The sequence below is a fragment of the Triticum aestivum genome, chromosome 7B (genome assembly GCF_018294505.1).
Source record: "Triticum aestivum cultivar Chinese Spring chromosome 7B, IWGSC CS RefSeq v2.1, whole genome shotgun sequence".
Lineage (NCBI taxonomy): Eukaryota > Viridiplantae > Streptophyta > Magnoliopsida > Poales > Poaceae > Triticum > Triticum aestivum.
The window spans coordinates 62,457,950-62,476,390 of NC_057813.1; the positions used below are offsets into that span (position 1 = coordinate 62,457,950).

Below are 18,441 nucleotides of genomic sequence, written 5' to 3' on the forward strand. Positions count from 1 at the left end.
TTATGTCAAATTTTTATTAAAAATTTAACTAACAAAATATTAATACATGTCATAAAAATTATATATTTGGATTCATATTTAAATATAGTTTCCCATGATATTATTTTTTATGACAAGCACTAACATTTTGTTAGTTAAATTTCAGATCAAAATTTAGTATAAAATACGAAGGGGACCAACCAGGATGGAGGTAGTACCTACATATGTAATACTGCCTCCGTTTAGATTATAAGCGACATTATAGAAAGCATGAACTTCTCCAACTTTGAACATTCAGCTTTGTAAAAAGCAAAAAGTACCACTATATTGTTATTTACAAATGTTGGGGGCTATACCTGTCTAAATCACCATCTATTTACAAATGAAATTACAGAAGTCCTAAGACATCGGTACTACTTTGAAAACATATGTATTGGTCTAAAGAGAATATGCACACTGAACATCTACCTCTTCTTTCCAAGAGAGCGCAGAAGAGAGAATAAAACTAGTCATATATGGTTCAAGGTATGGAATGCAGCATCACTTCAATGACAAGGGAAGTACTCATGAGCATTTGGCGCTTCCCTTCACCTTAGATATTACGCATCTCAATCTGAATGTGCCCAGCACGGACGGAGCCACCATGCATGCCATTCTGCTGCACTGGGTCAGGCTCTGCGTCCTCGGCGTTTTGGCCACTCATATGGACACCCCCAGAATTATTATTGCCATCTTCATGGGAGGGCTATTGATCAGGGTTGGGGTTGCCACCTATGCCATTCTGCAACAGATGGGTGCCACTGTAGCTGACACTTTCCACATCACCCTTTCTCAACTCAGTGCATTTGGCATAAATCAACCTCATAATGCATTTCAGATTTTTTGAAATGAGCGCTCTCGCTCACGCTCTCGCGTGTCTCGCCCCGTCCCCCTACCACCGTAGCCACCAGATCCAGCGGCTCCCAGCGGCGAGCCTCGCGCGCCGGACCGTCGCAGCGCCCCTGTCAGCCGCCTTACCCTCATCTATCTCCTCCCCTCCCCACTTCCTGCCCTTTCATGGAAGGGAGGGGGAGAGGGATGCGCTACGACGGAGAGGAAATGGCGGAGGAGATGCATCGAGCGCGTATGCGGAGGACGATGCGACTCCCAATCAGGGGAGATTCGATGGTCAAATTGGTCACCAGGATCTGTATGGAAGCGTCGGAGGAAGAGATGAGGCAGATGATGAGGCTAGGAGAGGAGATCTCGCCGGAAGAAGTAATTGCATGGGCGCGTGCAGAGGTGAGCTCTTCCTCGTTAGTGAGCAGAACCAGATCGAGAGCATTCTGGTCCCTCCAACCTCCACTCCCCTGAATTTGGCTGGTGAGGTCTCGAATCCCCTCTGCCTCCATCAAGCTGCCTCAGATCTCGGTTCCCCCCTTCAGAGAGCGGCGGAATCGGTGATACGAGTGGCGGAATTGGAGACTGGTCGTCTGCGACGCATGGGCAGTGACAGGCAGGGCTGCCCCTTGCCGGAGAAAACTCCGGTGACTATGGTGGGCAGAATCCTCTGCTTTGCCAGAGAAAATCAGACCCAGGTCCCGCCGGTCAGAGAGGCGCGCCCGGGGAAATTGCGGTTGCGTGCTTGCGTGGAAGAGCTTGCTGAGGTGGAGAGGCCACGTGTGGAAGAAGATGATGCCATCAGAATATACTACGGCCAGCTGTGGGGTGGAGATGAGCCTACAAAACCTAATCCCCTCCCAAGTCCGCCCAATATCCAGCAACTCCCCGCCGCCGCCGGCCTCCCGATCTGGGATCCTGACCAACACCGTCTGCTGTCTGTGAGAGAGTGCTGCGACGAGCGTCCCAGGTCCCCGGAGCAAGCTGCCATGGCTGATGCTCAGGGCCGCGGGCGCGGCCGAGGTCGACGAGACCCCAACAGAAATTGTGGGGGTGGTGATGGGCATCTGGAGCAAGCTGATCGTGGAGGGAGTGGGCAGAATCAGTGGCGCCACAGCAATTTGGCCCCCCCACCGCAGCAGTTCCCCTTCGGATTTGGTTTCCAAGGTGCTCCTCCTCCCCCATGGTATCAGGGACCCTTCCTGCAACCGCCTCCGATGCTGAATCAATGGGGAGGGGGCCCTGGTAACTGGGGGGCGAATCAGAATCAGATCCAGAATCAGATGATGAATCAGCAACAGCAGCCGAGTGCTCAGGGGTATCAGGGGCAGATGCCTGCACAGTCACAGCTCCAAGGGAATCAAGGGCAGAGCATTCCAGTGCAGTCGGGAGGGGAGGAGAACAGGGACAACAATTCAGTGCAGCAACAGAAGAAGAAACAATCACAAAACAAAAGCAAGAATGCCAGCAAGGCTAAGGATGCCTTAGGAACAGATTATAGTGATGTTACCTGCTACACCTGTGGAGAACCAGGACACCACAAGGCTCAATGCCCCAAACCCCCATCCCGCTTCATCTGCAAAATGGTGACACACAAGGTAGATGATTGCCCCATTAGGAAAAAACCAAGGAACTATGCTAAATATGTGGGCAGTGTTGCCTCTGGTCTGGGCTACTTCAAAATAGATGTCCCTGATGTCAATGAGCAACATGTGGGAAATGCAAAGAATGTTGGAATAGTGTACATTGAAACTGGGCAAGTTACTAAGGAAGAATTGGGTCACAACTTCTCTGTTATCTACAAGACTAACTGGCCATGGCATATTAGGATGCTTGACAATTGGACCTTCTTGGTCAAATTCCCTCCACACATTCCAGTAGAAACAGTGGCTGGTTATCCAAATTTTGGTTTACTTGAGATTGATGGTGTATCAGTCAATGTGGAAGTATGGAAGGGGGAGATGGAATATCATGCAGAGCTCCAAACTGTTTGGCTTCAGTTGAGAGGTGTGGCACCAAAGTGGGCAGAATGGTCAGTGTTGGAACAGCTTGCGTCTGTGTTAGGTACTTTGATAGATGTAGATTGGCAAGGAAATTTCAAAAACTTCTTTGAAGTGGTCAGGATCAAAATCAGATGTAAGGACTTTACCAAAATCCCATCTGAAAGGATTTTTAGGATAGAAGATAAGCTTTATAAGATTAAAATAGTAGTGGAGCCACCAGTGGAAGATCTTGAACAAGATGACCTGCTGGAGGAAGAACCAGAAAAAAGTAAAGAGAAAGAGGGACAGCAAAAAATCACTAGTGACAATGGAGCTGGAGGCTCTCATGGTGCTATGAATGCTCCATCCTCCCAGACTGGTGGAAGTGGCTCTATACCTGGGTCCTCTCACCAAGGGAAGCAGAATGTGTTAGCATATCTTCAGCAACTTCAAGACCCCATCTCCATGGAGGAAAGCTTCAAAATGCTGCAAGAGATGGAAATTGGAGATGAGGAAGATGATGATAACATCAGTATGCTTGAAGATCAGATTGAGGATGGGAACCCTAGTGAAGCCCAGGAAGAGATAGTTTTCAGCCCAAATCACTCACTTAATGCTGCCCCAGCCCCCCTAAAGCAGCACAAGTGGGGTCCAGTCCAGGCATAGAGGAAGAGCTCTAGGATTGATATAGGTGGAAGAACTATTCTGGAAATTGCTGTGGGTTCAAAAAAGGTCCAAAACTTGGAAGAACCTAAAGCTACACACAAAGGTACAATTAAGAAAAACTCCTTTGAAAATTTTCAAGATCCTGCATTTATTTCTGTAGCTAAGATAGTTGGAGTAGAAATTGAAGATCACATTGAACACTTATGCCTCTGTGGTCTCTAGAAATAGAATTCCTAGAAGGCCTGTAGGGCCACTCCCCCTGGGAAATAATTCAGATAATAATAGAGTTACTGCCAATAATACTGATCTTGGTTTATTAGAAGGAGATAGTACAACTAGAAAACAGCCTCTAGACAAGTCTACTGAGCTAGATAGTGAAAATTCTGACATTGGATCCCCTACTACACCTGAAGGGTTAAAAGGGATTCCCAATGCAGTAGATGATCAGAGTGTCATTTGGACTAAAGTCTCCAAGTATGGGCGGGGCAAGCACCCCAAGAAAAACCATGTTTAGATGAATTGTCTATTCTGGAATATTAGGGGGATTACTACCCCAGGTAAGAAGACATGTATCATTGACACTCTGGCTAGAACAAATGCTAGTATAGTTGCTTTTCAAGAAACCAAAAAAGAAGAGCTATCCCCTTCTTATCTTAAATCCATTAGTGGTAGTAAAAATTTCCTTTGGCATCACCTCCTTGCTGTGGGCACATCTGGAGGGGTGTTGGTTGGTGTTGATGCAGATATATTTGAGGTTCTCCTTTGGAGTTCCTTGAAGTTCTCTGTCACCTGCAATCTTAAAGTCAAAAACTAGTGGGGTTTGCTTTAGAGTCATAGATGTATATGGTTCCCCATATGATGAAGGCAAATAAGACTTCATTTCTGAACTTCATAGCCTTTTTGTGGATGAGCAAATGCCCACTCTTATAGGAGGGGATTTCAATTTAGTTAGATATCAGCAAGATAAGAGCAATGGTAACATCAATCACCACTGGTCAGGCAAATTTAATGCCTGGGTGGAGATATGGAGCCTGCTAGAAATTAGGATGTCAGGTAGAAAATTCACCTGGGCTAATAACTAGGAGAATAGCATTATGACTACTATTGATAGGATCTTTTGCACCACTGAGCTGGAGGCTATTTTCCCCCTATGTACCTCTCAAGCTCTTCCTAGAACTGGGAGTGATCATACCCCTTTGCTTTGGGATTCTGGCTTAGGAAGCAGACCTAGGGCCTCTAGCTACAAGTTTGAAAAATGGTGGCTGCTGCATAGTGAATTCAAAGAGCTGGCCACTAAGAATTGGTCTGCTCCAGTCAAAAGTACTAGATCAATAGATATTTGGCAGGAAAAAGTTAGGAGATTTAGGAAATTTTCCAAAGGCTGGAGTAAAAATGTAGAAGCAGATATTAGGAAGAGGAAAAATGCCCTCACAGAGGAATATGATGAGCTTGATATCAAATCTGAAACAGCTTGTCTCTCTGATGTGGAGAACGCTAGGATGAAAAGTATATTATTAGAACACCAGTTTGTCTGGATTAAAGAGGAGACCAAAGCTAGACAGAGATCCAAAGACAGGGACATTCTAGAAGGTGATAGAAACACCAAATACTTTAATGCAGTAGCTAACAAGAGGAGGAGGAAATCTCTTATCCATTCCCTTGATGGGCCTAATGGTCCTACCTCTAACACTAAAGAGATGTTGAAAATTGCTTTTGATTTTTATAAAGAGCTTTTCAAAAAAGAAGATAGGGAGGGATTTAACCTGAATCAGGATTTTTTTTCTCTTTTGAAGAGAAAATCACTGATGACAGGAATGAGGCACTTCAAGCCCCATTCACTGAAAAAGAGGTGAAAGAGGCTATCTTTGGTTCATACTCTGAAGGAGCACCTGGACCAGATGGCCTCTCTTTCCTCTTCTTACAAGAATTTTGGGAGGTCATCAAGCATTATGTCATGGCTCTGTTTGATGACTTCCATGCAGGCACCCTGGATATATATAGATTAAATTTTGCCATGATTTCCCTCATTCCTAAGGAGGAGGATGCTACCAGTATAAAGAAATTTAGGCCTATTAGCTTGTTGAACTGTATATTTAAGGTCTTTACAAAGGTTCTGACTAACATGCTTGTAGTAGTTATGAATTTTCTTACCTCTAGTAACCAATCAGCCTTTATTAAAGGGAGATATATCCTGGAAAGTGTAGTGACTGCACACGAGGTGTTACACTCCAATTTTCATTCAGACAACTCAGGGCTAGTCCTAAAACTAGACTATGAGAAGGCCTTTGATAAGGTCAATCTTGACTTCTTGTTGGAGATCCTCCACAGAAGGAACTTTGGTCATGTGTGGATCAAATGGATTCACCAAATCACACATATGGGCTCTGTAGGGGTCAAGATAAATGGGGTGGAGAGTGACTTCTTCATTACTAACAAAGGGCCGAGGCAAGGGGATCCTATATCACCCCTCCTTTTTAATATTGTAGTAGATGTTTTAACTAGGATGCTCATCAAAGCCACAGCTCATGATCTGATCAGGGGGCTTTGCTCTGACCTCATTCCTGGGGGGGTGGTCTGCTTGCAATACGCGGATGACACCATCCTCTTCATGGATGAAGATGAGTCTAAAGCAGCTAACCTAAAAATGATCCTGACCTGCTTTGAAAAAGTTTCAGGGACGAGGATTAACTATTCTAAGAGTGAACTTATTCCGTTAGGTGTGGAGGGGGACAGTCTAACCCCTTTTGTAGATGTTTTTGGATGTACTGTAGGTACGTTCCCAATAAAATATCTAGGAATTCCATTACATTATGATAAGCTGAGAAGGGAAGATATTCAACCCCTTATTGATAAAATTTTGAAGAGGATGGCTGGCTAGAGAGGAAAACTACTTTCCTACTCAGCTAGACTAACTCTGATCAAGGCCTGTTTGGCTAGTATTCCTGTTTATCTACTGTCCTTCTTTAAATTTCCCAAATGGGCTCTAGATTTAATTAATAACCAGCTTGCTCATTGCTTATGGAGTGACTTTGAAGGGAATAGAAAACTCCATTTGGCCAATTGGCACTTGGTCTGCATGAAAAAAGAGCATGGTGGGCTTGGGGTCCCCAATATTAAGGACCTCAATCTATGTCTGTTAGGTAGCTGGGTCAAAAGGTATGCCCAAGATGAGGGCAAGATCTGGAAAAAGATCATAGATAATAAATATGTCAGAGACTCACCTAACATCTTTGCCTGTAGGCCACAGGCTTCCTCAAAATTTTGGCAGGGGGTTATGTGGGCTGCTAAGGCTCTCAAATTTGGCTATAGATGGGTGGTGGGGAACGGGAGAAAAACCAGATTCTGGGAGGATATCTGGTTTGGCACCTCCCCCCTCTCTGTCCAGTTCTGGCCACTCTATGCTATCTGTCATCAACAATGTGTGACATTTTCAGATGTTTGGGATGGGGAGATTATCAAACTTACATTTAGGAGGGTTTTTACCTCTTCTATGATGGAAACGTGGTATCATCTTGAGCAAATTATTAAAGAAACTACCCTCACTAGGGAGGATGATGCTATGATCTGGCAGTATGAATCCAAAGGGGTTTACTCTTCCAGTTCACTATATGCCATCATTAACTTCAGAGGGGTGAAACCTATCTTTATTCCTTCAGTTTGGTCTATTGTAGTACCACCCAGAGTTCAGGTCTTTCTCTAGCTGCTAGCTCATAACAAGCTGATGACTAAAGATAACTTGCTTAAAAGAGGGATTGACAAAACCCCAGAGTGCCTATTCTGCTCTGATCAAGAAACAATAGATCACCTGTTTTTTGGTTGTGTAGTGGCAAAAAGCATCTGGGGTGAGGTCTCCTCGTTTTTCTCTATTGATTTAGGGTCTAGTTACCTTTCTATTGCCAAATTTTGGCCTGCAAACAAAAAACATGAAGTTCTAAATGCCTTCTGCGCCTGTGTTCTATGGTGTCTTTGGAAAAATAGAAACAAACATGTTTTTGATAATGCTATTTGGTCTTATATTAAACAGATCTGGTGGCTGGTCTGGAGGACACTCAAGAGATGGATAATACTGTACTCACAAGATTCACAGGAAAAAATGCAGAGAATCCTGTGGTGAATTTCCTGCATCCTCAAAGCTCCCCTGCAACTGGATATGGGGTGAAAATGGGTTTGGGAGACACTGAAGGTGTCTTGCCAACACATTTCCTCCCCACACTGGTCCTGGGAAATCGCAAATGTGGCTCCAAGAGCGCAGACATCTCAAAAGCAAAAAAGTCCCCAAAGAAGATGTCAACTCAGACAAACTCAAGCCCTGCCTCGCCGCTGGATTGGCCGAGCTCCCCAACACAACCTTTCAAGAAGATGAAGGGGGGGATCCTGGAGCAGATCAAGGAGGTCCGCCTGATGCTTACGGCTGAGGACAAGATGATGCTGGGTGATGAGGAAAACTCGGTTCATGCTGGGACACTTGAAGGCCGCGTTGCTTAGCTCCTTTTCTTTTCTTCCCTTACCATTGGAGTTCCCCCTTTTAGTTTCCCCTTCTGAGGGATCATAAAAACATGTACTTGGCTGTTTGCCCATATGCCCCTTTTCTCTTTTCTTGGCTGTAGGCCTTTTCTGTACCTTTGCTTCCCTTGAACATGCCTTGACATGCTGAGGGGAAAAAAACCTGTGACTTCTGTTTTTTGGGTTTCATTTTTTAATGGAACCGGGGGGGGGGGGGGGGGGGGGGGCGAAAAACTCCCCTGATGATCTAAAATAATTCTTATCAACAGCATGAGAGTTGAAATGGATCCCGTGATGGCAAACAGACCAGAGAAACTTTGGAGAGTGAGAGGGGTGGAGTCCATGTTAGGGACCATGCTAGCACCCATCAGAGGTGAAGCTTGTCCGAACCATTTCATTTCTATTTGTGAGCCCTCATCCCCTCCTACTAGGTCCAGGATGGCAGTTGAAAAATTATGCACTAGCGCAGAATCTAGACGGAATGCCTGACCATAAGAACACGATGTCAGCAACTTAATTGTATCCAGATTTTGCATCATAGCGCTGCAAGAACAAATCAAGAATATACAAGGCATTAGGTCGAGTAGCTTACAAAACCAAATCTAGGAGTCTTGTATATGCACCCGAGCATCCTAAAATCATTTTTGTACTGACTTTCAGAGAGGAAAGAAGTTAAATAGGGGATCTCATCAACGATAGATGATACCCCTCCATTCTTGGATCCCTTCTTCAAAGCTTCAGCATATTGTTCTTTCGTCGTGTAGTTCCTTAACCTGTTTTCATTAATGGTATGATTAATCAAGAAGGACCGCACAAATGATTCATCTTGGTATCCTACAAAGTCACCACTCTTCTGGAGCATCTCAAAATCTGTCACCGAAGGACGGAGCCTCTTCATAGTCAGAATGGATGACAAGCTTGCAGTGTAGCTCTGGACAAGAACCAGCACCACAAAACACCATATCACCACAACAATTTTTGACAAGGGGCTTCTAATAGTATGACCTGCGCATGAAATAACCAACAGATTTTAATCTTATAACTGTGGCCAATTAAAATACTTACTATAATGCATCAAATATTGCCAGGAAGTTTAAGCTTGAAGTGTTGACCATGAGAAAATGTCAAAGTGGCTTCCTGAAGGAAATATGCCCTAGAGGCAATAATAAAGTTATTATTTATTTCCTCATATCATGATAAATGTTTATTATTCATGCTAGAATTGTATTAACCGGAAACATGATACATGTGTGAATACATAGACAAACATATAGTCACTAGTATGCCTCTACTTGACTAGCTCATTAATCAAAGATGGTTATGTTTCCTAACCATAGACATGTGTTGTCATTTGATTAATGGGATCACATCATTAGAAGAATGATGTGATTGACATGACCCATTCCGTTAGCCTAGCACTTGATCGTTTAGTATACTGCTATTGCTTTCTTCATGACTTATACATGTTCCTGTAACTATGAGAAATATGCAACTCCCGTTTACCGGAGGAACACTTTGGGTACTACCAAACGTCACAACGTAACTGGGTGATTATAAAGGAGTACTACAGGTGTCTCCGAAGGTACATGTTGAGTTGGCGTATTTCGAGATTAGGTTTTGTCACTCCGATTGTCGGAGAGGTATCTCTGGGCCCTCTCGGTAATGCACATCATTATAAGCCTTGCAAGCAATGTGACCAAATGAGTTGGTTACGAGATGATGCATTACGGAACGAGTAAAGAGACTTGCCGGTAACGAGATTGAACTAGGTATTGGATACCGACGATCAAATCTCGGGCAAGTAACATACCGATGACAAAGGGAACAACATATGTTGTTATGCGGTTTGACCGATAAAGATCTTCGTAGAATATGTAGGAACCAATATGGGCATCCAGGTTCCGCTATTGGTTATTGACCGAGAATAGTTCTAGGTCATGTCTAGATAGTTCTCGAACCCGTAGGGTCCGCACGCTTAACGTTACGATGACAGTTTTATTATGAGTTTATAAGTTTTGATGTACCGAAGTTTGTTCGGAGTCCCAGATGTGATCACGGACATGATGAGGAGTCTCGAAATTGTCGAGACATAAAGATTGATATATTGGATGACTATATTCGGACACCGGAAGTGTTCCGGGTGATTTCAGAGAAAACCGGAGTGCCGGGGGGGTTACCGGAACCCCCCGGGAGAGTATTGGGCCTTATGGGCCTTAGGGGAAAGGAGAGAGGGGCGGCCAGCATGGGCCGCGCGCCCCCTCCCCCCTCTGGTCCGAATTGGACTAGGAGGGGGGCGGCGCCCCCCCTCTTTCCTTCCCCCTCTCCCCCTTCCTTCCCCCTCCTAGTAGGAGTAGGAAAGGAGGAGTCCTACTCCTACTAGGAGGAGGATTCCTCCTCCCTTGGCGCGCCCAAGGGGCCGGCCGGCCTCCCCCCTTGCTCCTTTATATACGGGGGCAGGGGGGCACCCCATAACACACAAGTTGATCTACGGATCGTTCCTTAGCCGTGTGCGGTGCCCCCCTCCACCATATTCCACCTCGGTCATATCGTCGCGGAGTTTAGGCGAAGCCCTGCGCCGGTAGAGCATCATCATCATCACCACGCCGTCGTGCTGACGGAACTCATCCCCGAAGCTTTGCTGGATCGGAGCCCGGGGATCGTCATCGAGCTGAACGTGTGCTGAACTCGGAGGTGCCGTACATTCGGTACTTGGATCGGTCGGATTGTGAAGACGTACGACTACATCAACCGTGTTGTCATAACGCTTCCGCTTACGGTCTACGAGGGTACGTGGACAACACTCTCCCCTCTCGTTGCTATGCCATCACCATGATCTTGCGTGTACGTAGGAATTTTTTTGAAATTACTACGTTCCCCAACACTTCCTCCTCCTCCCGGGTTGCACGCGCGTGCATCTCCGGAGGCGCCCCTAACCCTAGGAAACCAGAGGCACCTGATCTCCCTTCCCCGGCCGCTGCCGCCGCCGGCGCCGGCGGTGGCGGCCACGCCTGGCCGTCGAAGATGGTGGGCGAGGGCGGCGCTCCCTGACGAGCCCCTTCGCACGGAGGTGGGTCGTTTCTGGGGATGCGATGGTGGTGGATGGCCGGCGGCGCGAGGATGCGGCGGGCTTCTCCGGTGGGCGGAGTGGCTCTTGGAGGAGCGGCGGAGTCGGCGGGGAGGCAGCAGGGACGGTGGAGCTGGGTGGCGCGTCGGCGCTGCTTGGAGGCGACGACGCTGGATCTCGGCTTCGGAGGCGGCGGTGCTGTGGAGGCTCTGTCAGGAAGGGCTCCTGACGAGCAGCGGGCGTTCGGCCTCCTCCGCGTCGGGGCTGGTGTGGTGGCCGCAGGGTGGTGTTGGCGCTGGAGCGGTGATTGGAGAGGAGGGTCAGATCTGGATCTTTCCGGATTTGATCTGGGCCGGAGGGGATGGGGTCATTGCGTGGATGTCCCCTGGAGCGGGTGACGACCACGGTGGTGACCCTGATCCATGGCCGAGGTGTCGGAGGCTGCTGGCTGAGGTTGGTGGTGGATGTTGGGGCCGCATTCCTCTCTGCTGTGCGTGGTGTCGGTGGACTACGGCTGTGCGGCTTCATCGGCGAGGAGCTGTGGCGGCGGCGGTGTGAGATTACAAGGACAGTGCTGCCCCAATCCTTGGAGGTGCGGCGCCATGGATGAAAATCTTGTCCGGTTTTGCTGGGCCGGCGGCGATGGCACCCGTGGGTGTCTTACCCCTCCTTGGAGGCGTCACCGAGGTGCGTCGACATCCCCTCGCTCGCTTGGTGTTGGTAGTTGTCTCCGGGCGAAAGCCTTGATTCGGTGCAGGATCAGCACGATGGCGGCGTCCTCGACGTCGTCCCTCTGGTGGGAGCATTGTGTCTGGAGACACGGGTTGGAGGTTCTTCGTTGCGCTCCTCCGGCGCTCGCCACTTTTCATAATCGATCATCCGCGGCGCAATGTACGGTCGTCGCTAGTGATTCCAAGATGGTACCTTTCTCGGGTCTGATCGAGTCCCGCCATTCTCCTGCCATCTCCTTTAGGCATTAAGGGTGGATGGTGCGTCGGCAAGAGATGCTTGGTGGGAGTTGCAGTTCTTCGGAGGTGGCTGGCATCGACTGAGACGCGGCGAGGTTTTTCTGTTTTGGGCAAGTTCCTTTGCGTTGTAGTGGTGTTGTCGTAGGTGGCTGTCTTTGGACTAGCCGGATGTGGAATTCATGCTACACTTGTTGTTCGCAGCGAGTTGTAGTCATCTTGTATTTGTAATTCACTCTTCTTCTATAAAGCTATGGTACGCAATTTGCGTACTCTCGAAAAAAAAATGTCAAAGTGGAGAAAACGAAGTAGAGGGCTGTGCTACACTGTCTCAAACTTGATCCTTGGTACTCTTGATTTCTCGGTAGTTCAATCATCCACACGACAAAGCCAGTATACAGGAAAAAGACCATGGTTGCAAACCAAAGCTCCCCATTTAGTGGCTTTACAAATGTCCAACTGATTCTATAGGGTTCATCCACGGCAAGCACAAGCATAGACACACCAGACTGTGTGTATGGCATTGTAAAGTCGGTGGTGGTGACTCGTTCTGCCGTTATGGTCACATCGCCTACTGCAGCATCATAGACCTGTTTATCCACCAGAAATTTAGCAAAGATTAAAAGGTATTTAGGTAATAAATCAATATATGTGAAAAATTAGATGCAAGCGGGTCAGAGTAAGCCTTACCCCCAAAGACATGTTGCCTACTAGCTCATCATAAGTACCATTGAAGACAAAATATTCATAGCACAGGAGAGGACGTAAAGTCCTCATAGCAGCCTCAAAGATATCAATGTTGTAGCCAGTGACATGTGGTTTCTTGGAATTAAGATCAGTAACATTCACAAAATCTTGAAAACCTTTTTTCGGTGGCACAGCAATCTTCAGCCCCTTACCTCCACAACTATTGATTGCACCTAGTTTTCTTCTGTATCTTCTATCGGTTTCTGGATTTGGAAAGGTTATACTGTCATTTCCAAGTGTAAAACAAAACTTGGCATAGCCCCCAAGAACTGTTACGGGACCTTCCAGCCAGAAGGCACATGATGTTGGAGAAATGTTGGGGAAGGAGAGAACCGGGACTTGGTTGCGGCGACGGCCCAGGTGTGTGACATGATCTGCTTTGGTTAGTGTCGCAGGGCCCCATATGATGGCTTGCACTTGCCAATTCTTCATCAGGTCCTCGGCTGCCAAAATCATAGAGAATTAGCCAAGGAAATAGCATGATCTTGGAACAATTAGGCAAGCAAATAGCCATATTGTTGCATTGTTCATTTAAGTATTTACACAATTGTTTTAAATAGCGGGCTATGCCACATAGCAGCAGCCCTCCAAATCAGCTAGCTATAGCTGGCTATTACATAACCTCAATTGTACATAAATCTTATAGCTGATCATTTAGCGGCACACTGCTCAAACCGCTATAATAAGGCTATAGCCGGCTATTTAAAACTTTGATTTACACTATGCGTTGTAGTTTTACATTAGAGTAAGGGATTATCAGCATCATCAAAGTGAGGGACTATATTCTAGAGGTATGTCGTGCGTCCGCATAACAGATCCTTTCTGCTTTCCTAACTTCCATACATACAAAAATAACTTGAAAGAAAATTTTGCCCTGCCGCTCTGTGCCCACTAGCCAGCCAGTGGAGTCGCGAGATAGAGTACCTTGTGGGCGAGAGCTAAGGAGGCTTTGCCGCTAGCAGCAACGAGAATAGAGGCTATGGCGGTCCGCTGGGTCAACAGAGGTCAGAGTCTCAGATGGACTGTGGGTGGTGCAGCCGTTCCCCATAGCCAGTGGTGGCAGGGCGGCAGGTGGAGGAAGGACTCGGCATCTCGGTGCCGGACGGGAGTGGCGCGTCTGGACATTGTGGGGGTGGCCTGCTGAGGCCGCCACCGATGTTGGGATTACGGCGGAAGCGAGTGGTTGTTTAGGCGTGTGGTACTACTACAGTACTACTAGGTGTGTGGGATACCATTCCACTGGGCCGACCTGGTCGATTTAGGGTTTACGAACCAAAATCTTTTGCTAAAAAAAGAACCAAAATTTCTCTCGCCAAAAAAACCTTGTTTTCGCTTTTAAAAAAACCTCGTTTTCTTGAAAAAAAAATAGAAAGAGATATTTAGGTTCGACGTATGTTCATTTACCAGCATGTGCGGCCGTGGCGAGATCACCGCGCGAGTCTCGTAGGAGCAGCTCGATCCGCGCGGCGCCGGAGCCGGCGTGAGCTGCGTGGAAGTCGTCCTCCCCACGCTCGTCAGGTCCAGCACCACGCCGACCCGCACTGGCGCCGCCGACGCCACCGCTGGCGGCGATGCAACGGCAACGGTGCTGCTCCAAAGCGTGAGCAAAGTAACGAGGACGAGCACGAGCCTTGCTGCCGGCCACACCATGCGCGCGCGCGGTGGCATTCTCCCTACTAATTCGGTGTACTTTACTGTCCGTCCGTGGATACGGTAGGACTGTACTCCTACATCATGTACATATACTGTCCGCCGTGTACGTATGTTGATGTGTATGCACCGCGCGGGGAGCGACGTGAAACAGTGGCAATGGTGTCCGGCGGCGAAATTTCCTGGGTAATGCAAGCAACTAAGCAAGTTCTCTGGAAATGCAGCGAAAGTCTCTAGTCTCTGTCTGGTGTGCGAGGGAGATATGTGGTAATCAAAAGTTTGAAGATCTGTCAGCCTCAAGAAGTCACTTGTGTGCAAAGGAAATAAGCGTAGCGCCATAGAAAAGACGCCCTCAGCTGCTTGATGGATCATCTTTGGTCTCTTGACTCGTCCTCACGATTCGGCAGCGGCGGGCATGTAAGTTTCGACGGGGTTTCTGGTGTCAGTGTCAACTGTCAGGTAGTAGAATGTTCGCTAGGGTAACTCAAGCATACACAAGAAGAAAAAAGGGGCGTTTTGGTGCTCGGGCTTAGTTGCACCCGATATCCTGCTCGTCAGTTACAGTCATGGGATGCAAACAAACCCAGCTGGCTTGTCAGGTGCGAGCTGCGGTAAAAGAGGAATACAGTTGAATACGGTATGAAACAGTGCAAACGACATGGGGCGGAGCGTAGCGGCCCGACGGACGTCGCGGGACCTCGCGCTGGGCCGTCGACCAGGACGTTTGCTTTTTTGTCTGGGCCACGGATCAGATAAGAGCATGGTTAATAGTATAGCCAGCTGCTGGCTATAAGCCAGTGCCATGTCATCTACAACCCATCTTATAGCCAACATGTGTAATAGTAGATCAAAAGAGTGTACTACTTTTTCATTATGTGGCCCACCTTTCATTCTCACAAAGTGCCTAGGAGCACGTGCTAGAGCTGGCTCTTCACGAAGAGCCCGCTTACCTTCTCTCTCCTCTTCTCTTTCCTTCAACTAAGCAAAAATATACTAGTTTATTCCATATAACCTGCTGACTCATCTCTATTATACTTGCTCTAATGGGTCCAGGACGAAAGTTGACGTCTGAGCCGCCGCCTGTCGGTCGCTGGGCACCACACGTGCGCGTGGGCAAAAAAAGGGATCTCCTTCCCCTGGCCTGGTTCATTCTGGAGAACCCTCGCTGCCACGCCCAACTTGTGGAAAAAAGTTGCTAAAAAAAACTTGGGGAAAAACAGTTTATCGAGCCGCGCCTGGCGATTGCGGCGGCGCCCGTGCTTCGCGTCGGCATGGGGCGGATGGACGCTGCGGGCATGGAGTTTCTGCTTGATGCGGTCGACAGGTTAGTTCCTTTTCGTTTGATTTAGGAGATTTGTTGGGATAAGTTACAATCCGTGCGGCGGAAGTACCACCATGACGAACTGGCTTTTATGCTGGCGGTTGTCGTCGATTTTTGCAGGTTCCCCGTACGAGAGGAGTTCGCTGACAGCCTTGAACAGCCAAATTCGGCTCCTCTCCTTTTCCTGATGCAGAACGGGACTGAGAATCTGGGGGCTGGTGATTCAAATGCTGGGTCTGGGTTGGCTCAAAATGTCGGCGAAGATGGGAGGGCTGCAGCGCAAGATGGTGCCCGGCGTCGGCGTGATTCATCTCCGACGAGGTCTGCTCAGTCTATGGACAGAGTGAATCCAGAGGCCCTTGGCTGGACGAAAAGGTAAGCAGCAAAAAATCGCCCCCCTTGTTGTCTTTGGTTTTTACGTACGGTATTATATTGCATATGCATTATGATTCTTCTTTGGAAAAATGGGAAAAAAATCATCTTTGAGTAGCAAAACTCTGATATAGTACATAGGAGATTACTGAAATTTTAATTCTGATATTGTGCATTTACAAAAAACAGGCTTCGGCTGGGAAGTGCGCCACCAGACCGGGCACCTGGCCCTTCCAGGATGAGTGCTCTCGAGCTGTCAACTCGCAAGTATGCAGAACAACCTGACAAGGGCCTAGTCCGGCCTGAGCTAGGTCTCAGTTTGGATTCATTGGGTGAGGCGTATGCATGATTTCTGTAATCTATATTCTTGGAAGATCGGTTTTGGGATAAGGTACGGGAAAAGCAGGTTAAGCGATGAGAGGACCAAAAGCATGCAGGAAATCGTTTGTGGTTACTCGGTTAGTGTTGAGCTATGTGCAAAAGCATGAACAGTAGGGTGTGCGCTGCAGCCACAATCTGATATAATTTTTGCTTTGTTTGGTGCTTGCCCTACAGGGAAAACCTGAAGCAAAAAACAATAGGTCGTGCAGATGCGAGTGCCCAGCTCTAATCAGACTACTACGTGCATCGGACAACAATTGATACATCACAGAGCACCGTGAAGGGCACAACCGTTCCATGTCGCTAACCATGGGAGAGAGAGTGCACTGGCCGTCTCATAAACACATAGACGTGTACACAAAAGGATTTGATAAGGCAACTGATTTATGCATCGGCTTGAGGGGCGCATGGTTTCTGAAATTCCGCTTGCTGCAGCAATCGTCCTCCTCAAAGCGTGGACTACGCAGCGAGCGCCTGGAGTGCAACGCAGCTGCCGGTGCTAGTCGACGGCGGCAATATGCAGTAGCAATCTACAGAGGGGTCATCCTACTGTTCTGCAGCACACACGCTAAAATTCGAAGAAACGGCACTGGCGTGCCTGACATACAGAAAGAAAAACATGGATTAGGCAACTCTGAGCGGAGACAGCTGATTCATGTACAAAAACAATCTAGGGTTGGAAGGAATGCAACACTTTCAGGTCAGATGTACTTACATCGTAGTGGATGCACTTGTAGAAATGTTGCTCTGCCTGGGAGCCAGGGCTTGCGACGTTGGTCTCGACCTCGTCTGCATGGCATGAGAGGCATCAACCAATCCGCTGGGACGAGGAGAGAGGTTGAAGACGAAGCGGACATGGCGGCATAAGTGAGGTTGGAGATGGGGATGGCTCAGCAGGAAGGAGGAAAATGAATGGCTGTGTTGGACGGATGGCGAGTGTGTTGACATTTATGCCCGGGCTGGACGCCGTCTGGGGGACGAGAGCCGCGCACGGGCTCACGAAGTCACGATAGCTCAGAAATAGTGCTGATCCATCCTTCGTCTATCTGTTCCGCAACGGCCGTGCGCCACGCCGTCGCAATAAATACTCCACTGGGACCGGGCCAAAAACAACATATATAGACGGGAAATACAGACAGGCGCACGGATCCACATGCGAACCATCGGTCTGGATATTGGGATCAGCTGAGACCGGGCTCAGAAACAGATTTTCGACACTCAAACTACTTCTTCCACCAGATCCTAGCTTTCTCGCTTCGTACATAAAGCTGTCCCGGGCCTACTTGCATAGGAACGAAAACCAGTTGGCTATTTATTCATGCTAATTAACTCGCACGACCAATTAAAGGGCAATATAGTGCTCATGTACCTGATCCTGGCGGCCAGCACGGCTTCCACGGAGCTTCTCTACATGGCGTACAATAACGACAAGGAGGTGACGTGGGGCGAGGCACGTGGCATGTTCGGAAGGTTCTGCAGGTAGGCCCGGACCTCGGTGGCCATGACCTTCGGCTCCATTGCTTGTGACATCCTTCTCCTCCTCATCTCCCCCATCGGTTGCGTGCTATATAGAAGAGAAGCAGAAGAAAAAAAATCACAGGGAAGAGCTATTTACAACAACATGAAAGCGTTCATACGGTTTGTGCACTCAGAACCTTGTTCCTACTTCTCATTAGCAATTATGTTTTGAAACTGCATGTGTTGTACCTGTTCTATACGACTTACTAAAGTTGATGTTCTTGAATCCAGCATGAATGCGTCAGTGGGACTGCGTACATACTTACCTAAATGTTACATTCAGTTGTTGGAAAACCTTTTGCTCCTTTCAGTATTCCAATGGTCTCTTTGCACGACTGCTGCAGTGCAAATACATGATTTCCTCAAATATCAGTGTAATTGCCTCGATCTTCCTTACCTCTGCTTTTGGGTATT

At 47.8% G+C, this 18,441-nt stretch overlaps 1 protein-coding gene and 1 pseudogene across 1 annotated transcript; one reads left to right on the top strand and one right to left on the bottom strand.

Moving 5' to 3' along the window:
* Nucleotides 1-571: 571 nt before the first annotated feature.
* Nucleotides 572-14,463, bottom strand: LOC123163031 (glutamate receptor 2.8-like; annotated as a pseudogene).
* A 1,136-nt stretch (nucleotides 14,464-15,599) lies between these two features.
* LOC123163032 (uncharacterized) lies at nucleotides 15,600-16,888 on the top strand. Its single transcript, XM_044580789.1, has 4 exons — nucleotides 15,600-15,759; nucleotides 15,877-16,131; nucleotides 16,318-16,586; nucleotides 16,684-16,888. The coding sequence occupies exons 1-3, from the start codon at nucleotides 15,707-15,709 to the stop codon at nucleotides 16,475-16,477; spliced, it is 468 nt and encodes a 155-aa protein (XP_044436724.1). The 5' UTR covers nucleotides 15,600-15,706; the 3' UTR covers nucleotides 16,478-16,586; nucleotides 16,684-16,888.
* The last annotated feature ends 1,553 nt before the right edge of the window (nucleotides 16,889-18,441 follow it).